Source organism: Canis lupus, chromosome 34 (assembly GCF_011100685.1).
Source record: "Canis lupus familiaris isolate Mischka breed German Shepherd chromosome 34, alternate assembly UU_Cfam_GSD_1.0, whole genome shotgun sequence".
Lineage (NCBI taxonomy): Eukaryota > Metazoa > Chordata > Mammalia > Carnivora > Canidae > Canis > Canis lupus.
In genome coordinates this window covers 6,672,163-6,679,701 of record NC_049255.1, presented here as the reverse complement: position 1 = coordinate 6,679,701, position 7,539 = coordinate 6,672,163, and the positions used below count along the sequence as shown (strand labels likewise).

Below are 7,539 nucleotides of genomic sequence, written 5' to 3'. Positions count from 1 at the left end.
AGCAAGAATTGGAGAGGAGATGAATAATTGGTATGTTGCTGCAACAGGAAAAGACTGGAAATGCACAACAGTGCCCAACTCAGAAAGACCTTGGGCACAGGGGGAGGAAAAGAGGATCCCACAACAGAAAGTGTCTAACCTGCCCCCCTGTCCTTAGGAGAGATCAGGGTCTGGCCATTTCGAAGTCCACTTCATCAATGCAGTCATTGCAGCTTGCCCTCAGGACCACCACAAACCTAAAATTCCCTGTCCAAAAGAAGGAACCAGCACACTGAGTGGGTTCGGACTTGCCCCAAAGGCTGAAATTGGCATTACCCGGGGGCGGTTTTAGAGGGGAAGGTAGACACGGCAAGGTGCAGGCTGTGGACAACTAATAGAGTTTCGTTCCCCTCCCCCCCCCCCCCCCCCAACGGGGCCCGAACGTATCAGCCTCGTGAGGACCAGGAGACACTCCAGGGGGACCTTCTCCATCTACGGTCCCTTCCGCGTGTCCTGCTCTCCAGATCTCAGGCAGGTGGGAAGGTCTGGGAGCAGCTGAAGGCCGGTGGGGCAGGACCCCAGCCCCAGGCCCAGGAGCTTCGGGACACGTGCCGCAGCCCAGGCTCTCTTCTCCGGCCCGCCCAGGACCCCCCCGGGGCCGAGCTGACTCCAGCCGCCTTCCCTGGAAGGCCCCGGCCCCCTCTTCCCGGCGTGTCTCTGCTCCCAGCTCGCACGCCCCTGCTGGCGAAGGGGACAGGACAGCCTTGTGAGGACCGGGAGACCGTTCGGGAAGGTTTCCCAGGTCGGGCGGTGCCAGGTGTGGTCCGCGGGAACCGGCCACGAGTGCTGAGGAACCAGCCCCCGGGCTGTTTGCGGGAGGTCGCTGGGCCTCGGTTTCCCTAGGCTTTGGGGGGTGCGGGTGGGGGTGGGGGGTGGGGTGGGAGGTGGGATTTGAGGGTCTTGGCGCAGGACAACGCTGGAAGAGGAGGAAACCTCCAGAAGGGTGGCTCCTTTGGGGAGCGCCGAAGAGCTCCTCCATCGCTCAGAGCGAGGGCCCGAGGTCGCGAGGCCCGGGCGCGTGGGGAGGGGACGGTGTCCCCGCCGCGTCCGCCCCCGCGTGGCTCCAGCGCGGTCTCCCGCGCCTCCCCAAGGAGGGGGCGACCCCCGCCGACCCCGCCCGCGCCGGCGCGCAGCCATCCGGGCGCGCCCTCGCTGCCACCCGCCGGGCGGAGGGGCTCGGCCGGGACCCCGCGGGCCGCAGGGCGCCCCCTGGTCCTCCGACGAGGAGCACCTGGGCCCATCGGGCACCCCCAAGTGTGACAAGCTGACCTGCCCAAGGACGTGGCGGGGTGCGGCTCTCCATCACACCCGCCTCGCTCCTCCATTTGCGCATTTGGGGCAGTTCTCCACTATGGGGACGCCTGGCGCCCCAGCGCCTCTTCGCCCCGGGAAGTCCCCTGCCCTCGGCGGGAGCGGGGGGACCGCGGGCGCCCAGCCTGGCCGCGCCGAGCGCAGGAGGGGGGACACCCCTACCCGCCGAGGGGGAGGGGAGGAGAGCCCCCTCCCCGGCGCTCGCAGAGCGGGAACCGGAGGAAGTTCCTGCTGTCCCCCGGGCGGGGCCCCTCCAGGACCGGGGTCGGTCTGCCCCGCCGCGCGCCGAGCTAGTGCACCAGGGTGCGGAGCACCCTCCGCCGCGGGCCCCTCCCTTCGCGCTCGGAGCCGTGGGGAGCGGGTAGCGCCCCCGCAGCCCCGGAGCGAGGCGGGACGTGTGCGGGGGAGGGGGCTGGCAGCGGGCACCCCGGCCGGGGCCCCGCCGCCGCGGACCGCGGGGGGGCGGAGGAGGGCTGGTCCCCGCCCGGGCGCGCCTCTCCCTCGCGCCCCTCCCTCGCGGCCCCCCCCGGCCGCCAGCCTCCCCCTGCGCGTGGCCGCGCGCAGTCGGGGGGCGGCGGCGTGTGGGGGGAGGCGAGGAGCGGAGGGGGGGGGGGGAGGCGGGCGAGGGACAGGTGCGCACACGCCCACCCGCGAAGCGGCAGGAGCGGCAGAGGCGGCGCCCGGGAGATGCCCCTGAGGCCGACGCACAGCAAACGGCGAGCCGAGATACGCCCGGCCGGAGGCCCCAGAGCGGCAGCTCGGAGCAGCGGCAGCCGCGCGGGCCGAGGCGGCGCGGGGGTGGGACGAGGGCGGCGAAGCCCCGGAGTGGCGCGCTCGGCGGGCGGCCCCGCGAGCCGGCCCGATGTGGCGGGGAGGCGATGCGGCCCGCCGCTACCTGCGGGACCGCGCCGAAGGCGGCGAGAGGCGCGGAGGGGCGGCGGACGGCGGCGGCGGCGGCGGCGGGCTGCCAGCGGTCCGGGACTGGCTGTACGAGTCCTACTACTGCATGAGCCAGCAGCACCCGCTCATCGTCTTCCTGCTGCTCATCGTCATGGGCGCCTGCCTCGCCCTGCTCGCCGTCTTCTTCGCGCTCCGGCTGGTGAGTGGCCTCCCGCGGGGCCGGCCCGCAGCTCGCGGCCCCCCCGGCTCGCCCGGGCTGCGGGCGACAGAAAAGTTTCCCGGCAGGTTCTGCCCGGGACAAAGTTGCCGAGGTGCTCCCGGGGTGGCCGGACGCGACGCGTGCTCGCCCCGGCTCCGCGCACCCGGCGGCAGCGCCCGCCCCCGCCCCCTCCTCCTCCCCCGCCCCCTCCCCCGCCGCCCGCGGCCCCTGCCCCTGCCCCGGCGCGACCCCCGCCCGGGCGGCTTCCCGAGGCCGCTGCTCGCCCCGGGCCGGCGCTGGAGTCGGCCTCCCCGGAAAGTGGGTAGCGCGGGGGAAGTGGGAGCGGGAAAGGGGTCATCGGGTGTCTCTGCCGTGCGACCTGTGTGTTTAGTGCCGTAGACGGAGACGTGGGGGGTCGGCCTGCTGTGAGTCTGCGGTTTCCAGAGAGGGGCTTGATCGCGTTTACTGTTTTGTGCAGGTCATTAAAGTGGCTCCCAGCACGGGGAGCAGAATGCAACTCGACAGCTGATGCCCGTTTTGCCAATTTTTATTTTTCAAGCAGGAATCCTTGGCTCGCTCCCTGAGCGGGGAGAGAAAATCTGTAGATGGCGGTAAACTTCCTGTTACCGATCATTCTGGTTGTGTGGTTCAAACTTTTGCACTGCCTATGATTATGCATGTGCAGATTGTGCCAGGCATCGATTATCCAGTGAGATATTTTTGGTCAGTGGTTGATCTGGGGATGTCGCTACTGAATGGTGTGTATGCATATATATATACACATATATGTGTAGCTTAGACTATAACTATGCACCCGTATTCGTGTCCACCGAGCAGAGATGTGGATGATTGCTTGTATTTCACCACTGTGCAAAATAGCTGTCCTTCGTGTTTGGCAGTTTGTTTCTGATATCCTGAGCCAGATGGTGCGCAATTAATATGCATGGGAAAACTTGTTATCATCATAGAGTTCTTAAAAAAGTAAAGTTTTCTTTTTCTCCACACTACTCAAGAAGTGCTGTCTTCTGATGGAATTCGGTGAGAATAAAAAAAAAAAAAAAAGAATGTAGGAGATGATGATGCCACGGTTCACAAACTGGTTCTTTTACCCTAAAATCTAAAGCAGAGAGCACCTCTTCTGGGTGTGAGCTCAGGGGAGTCCTCACACCCTTGTAATCAGCCTTGAATGCCCTCAGGAATGGCATCTTTATCTCTCTCCACCACTCTTCTGACTGGTGGCAGGGTCTCTGAGAGCAGCTCCTCCTCATTCCTGTACTAGCAGAGAAGAAAACATGTCAGTTTTCCTCTGGAAATCTGTTCTTGCTAGGACATCGCTGCTTGTGATTCCGTTGAATGTGTAATTCAAACCCTCTGGCTTGTTCTCTTCCAAATGGAAAAGGAGGAGCAGGTGATGGCCTATTTATAGCACCATTAATATATTTAAAGACAAGGGTGAAGTTCATGTCGCCCCTACACACACCACCTTTTCTGTGATACAGATCTCTTAACTTCTTAAACCTTAGGGAAATCAATGTTCTTGAATAGATCTGTCTCAGATTCTGTGTAGTCCAGCCGAAGGCACCCTTCTCTGGATTGTTTTAAGCTCTGGATTTGTCTTTACGCAGTTCCTTTACCTTCCCCTTCACATAGTGCAAGTGCTGAGTGGTATCCTTTAAAAAATTTATCCAGGCATCTTTACTTTTCCCTGAGAAATCAACCATTTCCACACTTTCCTGGCATTCAGCTAAATTGTTTTAAGCACAGAGTAAGCACCTCCCATGGCATGGCTGTAGCCCAGGATGATGTCCAGAGGCAACAGAATGCACCGACTATGCTTTGCTGTACCTGGTTCATGGACTGACTACCGTGTAAATCTTTTGAGGTGTTCAATGTTCCAGAATCAGGGAGTGTGACTCAGGCAGGTGGATAGGCTCCCTTCAGCTGGGGACTGGGGCTGCAGGACCATTGGGAAACATCTGGAAGCACTGGGCAACATCCTCAGATCATGGGCATTATGAAGGACTGGGACGGTTCTGAGCTCTGGACAGCGCATTTCTATTTTGCTTTTAGTAATACCATACGCAGCAGTTCCACTTTCCAAAAAATACTCTCTCTTCATACAGTCAAAGATGGAGCATTGAAAAATGGGGATGGTGTTCACATCGAGTGGGGTGAGTTCATTTCTCAGACTGACCAGAGCTTGGCTTCCAGGAGGTCTACCTCTGGAAGATGGAAATAGTCGCTTGGGGCCAGGCCAGGGTTCCACCTTCGAGCGCTTTACAAGAATAGCTGGGCTCTGATGTAATTCAGGAGCTCTGCAGATCTATTTTTGCTGCCTGAAATCTTGGACAGATTTCTTCTTTCCCATGAATATGCCTGATTTTGGTTTCTATTAGACTTCCATCAGTTCTCGTAGTAGAGAAAGTCTGGCAATCTTCTTAAAGCACATCCATCCTCTCCTAGGACGCTTGGATTACAAAATGATCTTGGCATCATCCAAGCACGCAGTGATGTTTTGCTTTATGTAATTGCCTTTGTTTGAAGTGATTTGATAGAATTGTTAAAAATAAAACAGTTTTGTCTTGACTTGGTATTTCCCTAATTGACCTTACTCACACACTGATTTCACTTAATTTCTGCCTAGGATCAGTCCATGAATCTGCATCAGTTGATCTTGAAGTTAAAGTAGTTCTTGAGGTCTATTTATTATACTGTGAAAATAAATTCTGAATTGAAACTTCACCATCTTGCTTAATTATTTTCTACATAATAAGCTGTTAAATAGGGTTGTTGTTTTTATTTTTTATTTTATTTTTTTAAATAAAAGCTATTAAATAGCTTTAACCCCATAATTGTGAGGAATTATCTAGACGTGAAATAAATAGGACATGTGATAGGATATCTTGAATTTTAACATTTTAATAATATGAAAACTATTTTCTGTTGCTTTTCACGGACATTTTAATTATATATAAAATATATAGTATAGGGCATGATGAGCAAGATAGACTTGACACCTGGGATCAGAAAACTTGGAACTGATGAGACAAGACTTTAAATTCTAAGTCTTATGATGTCACTTCATTTTTCAGGACTGGTTCCCATTATTAAATGCACAGAAACCGTCTATCAGAATTAAATCCTCTAATTTATTATGTCCAAAATCAGCATGCTTTTCTCAAAATTGGCCTGCCATTGTTAGGAAAGTTGACATACATTTTTCAGTTTGTCAAAATACCAGCTGGCTGCAACCAGATTTGTTTTAGCTAAAAGTTATGATTAGAAATAGTTAATATTTCAACTGGAATGGAAAACTTTTATTCCCATAAATTTTAAATAGTCAGATATTGCAACAAAATTGATTTCTGTTTGAGTATGATATTGAAATCCATATAAGCGTACATACTTTTATTAAATATATAATGAGCAGGATTTTGACTGAGGATATGATCTTCTACTTTCTTGCTTTTACATGATTTGGTGAGCTAGGTCTTTCCAAACAATCACCATAAGTACTTGTCATTCCAAAACAGTTTTCCAGCATTGGGCATTTTTTTTATAGGGTAGGTATATCAATATTTCTTTTAGCTATACCTGGAGAAAGAATTTTAATTCTTCCAAAACAAGCTCCATCACTGTACAGGGAAATTGGCTTTATTATTCCAGACAACATTTCAGCGCCCCCAGTGGGTGGAAGGATGTCAATGAGGAGAAACTCAATCCTTCACTCTTCTTGGTGGGTGGAAGGTTGGAGAAGGCGGCTAAATATGTCTGGCATCTCCTCTGAGGAGCAGGAAATTGTGTTCATGCTTCCTCTAGTCTCATAATTCTGGGGGTGCATGGGAATAGTGCGTGTTCTTAGGAATTGGAGTAGAGGTGACTATAGATACACTTCCCTATGAATTTCTATGCATGCAAGAAAATCTTACTTGGCAGGTGTTTGTAACTGCAACCAGTAATTCACAAGTCATTTTAGTGATAATTTAACTGTGGTATAAACAAAAGATAAGGAAAAAACTGTAATTTTCTGCAGGAAAGGTGGTTGCGATTTCAAGGGCTAATAAGAAGCTTTAGAAGCATCCTTGGTATATTAAAGTGCATAGTTGAATATATGCAGAGTACCTACCTAGTCTTCTCCCTTTAAAAAGGCAGAGGGGGTAATAGTCAAGAGCGTCTGCCTCCATTAACCCTTTGGCCTCGTCCCTTTCCATCTCTGTGATCTTCGGCAAATTGTTTAACCTTTCTATGCCTCAGTTTCCTTGTTCGTAAAATAGAATGGTACCTGCCTTCTAAGGCAACGATGTTCCCAGTTAGTACATGTGAGGTAATTAGAGTAATGCCTGTCACAGAATATGCCCCCAGGAGCTATTGTCACTAGCGGGTCTTCTGTGGTTGCATTTTTATTGTTGCTGTGAAGGAATATGCCACATACATAAGAACTGGAAGGGCATTCATTCCAGATGAGGACACTGAGATTCAAAGAGGTGAGCTCATTTCTTCAAGGTCACCTAGGTGCAGAGCTGGGGCCAGATGCAGGCCATTTGGCTTTTCCTGGGAAACTTTCCTGGAGATCCCTGCAGATCTAGAATTCCCAGCTCCGGTTCTGGCACAGTAGCCGTTTTCCTGTTGAAATTTCACACTGATGTCAACGTCCTCAACTTTTATTCTGTGTAATGGAGTTACACATCAGTTCTTTTCTCTTTTAATGTTAAAACAAATCTTGGTAGAGCTGCTTCCTGACGATGAGCTCAGGGGAGGTGGACGTCATTTATTTTCATTACGCTCAGTATTCCCGGTGTCTTCCCCATTAAGCAGAGGATCCATTTGTGGCTGTTGTCTCAGAAGTCACTGCCATAAACACCGTGGCATGTGAAATTATTCTGATTGAACTATATGTGAAATTTCCTGGTTCTTACTGATATTTTTAAATCATTCTATTTAAGAGGTAATACTACTGTTGGAGCTGATATATTACTGTGTTAAGGATGTTTTATGGGGGTATTAATCACGTTGATATGTTTGATCACTAATGGCGAGTGGTAAAGTCTGCCCTGGGTGTCTGAATAATCTGCTCGTCCGCTAGCTAGTCC

General features: G+C 52.9%; 1 protein-coding gene across 1 annotated transcript in view; it reads left to right on the top strand.

Annotated features, from left to right (window-relative positions):
* The first annotated feature begins 2,212 nt into the window (after positions 1–2,212).
* ADCY2 (adenylate cyclase 2) overlaps positions 2,213–7,539 on the top strand; it is a 388,589-nt gene continuing 383,262 nt past the window's right edge. Inside the window, exon 1 of the mRNA XM_038583952.1 lies at positions 2,213–2,449. Coding sequence (XP_038439880.1) covers positions 2,213–2,449 — 237 coding nt within the window. The remainder of the gene's footprint in view (positions 2,450–7,539) is intronic.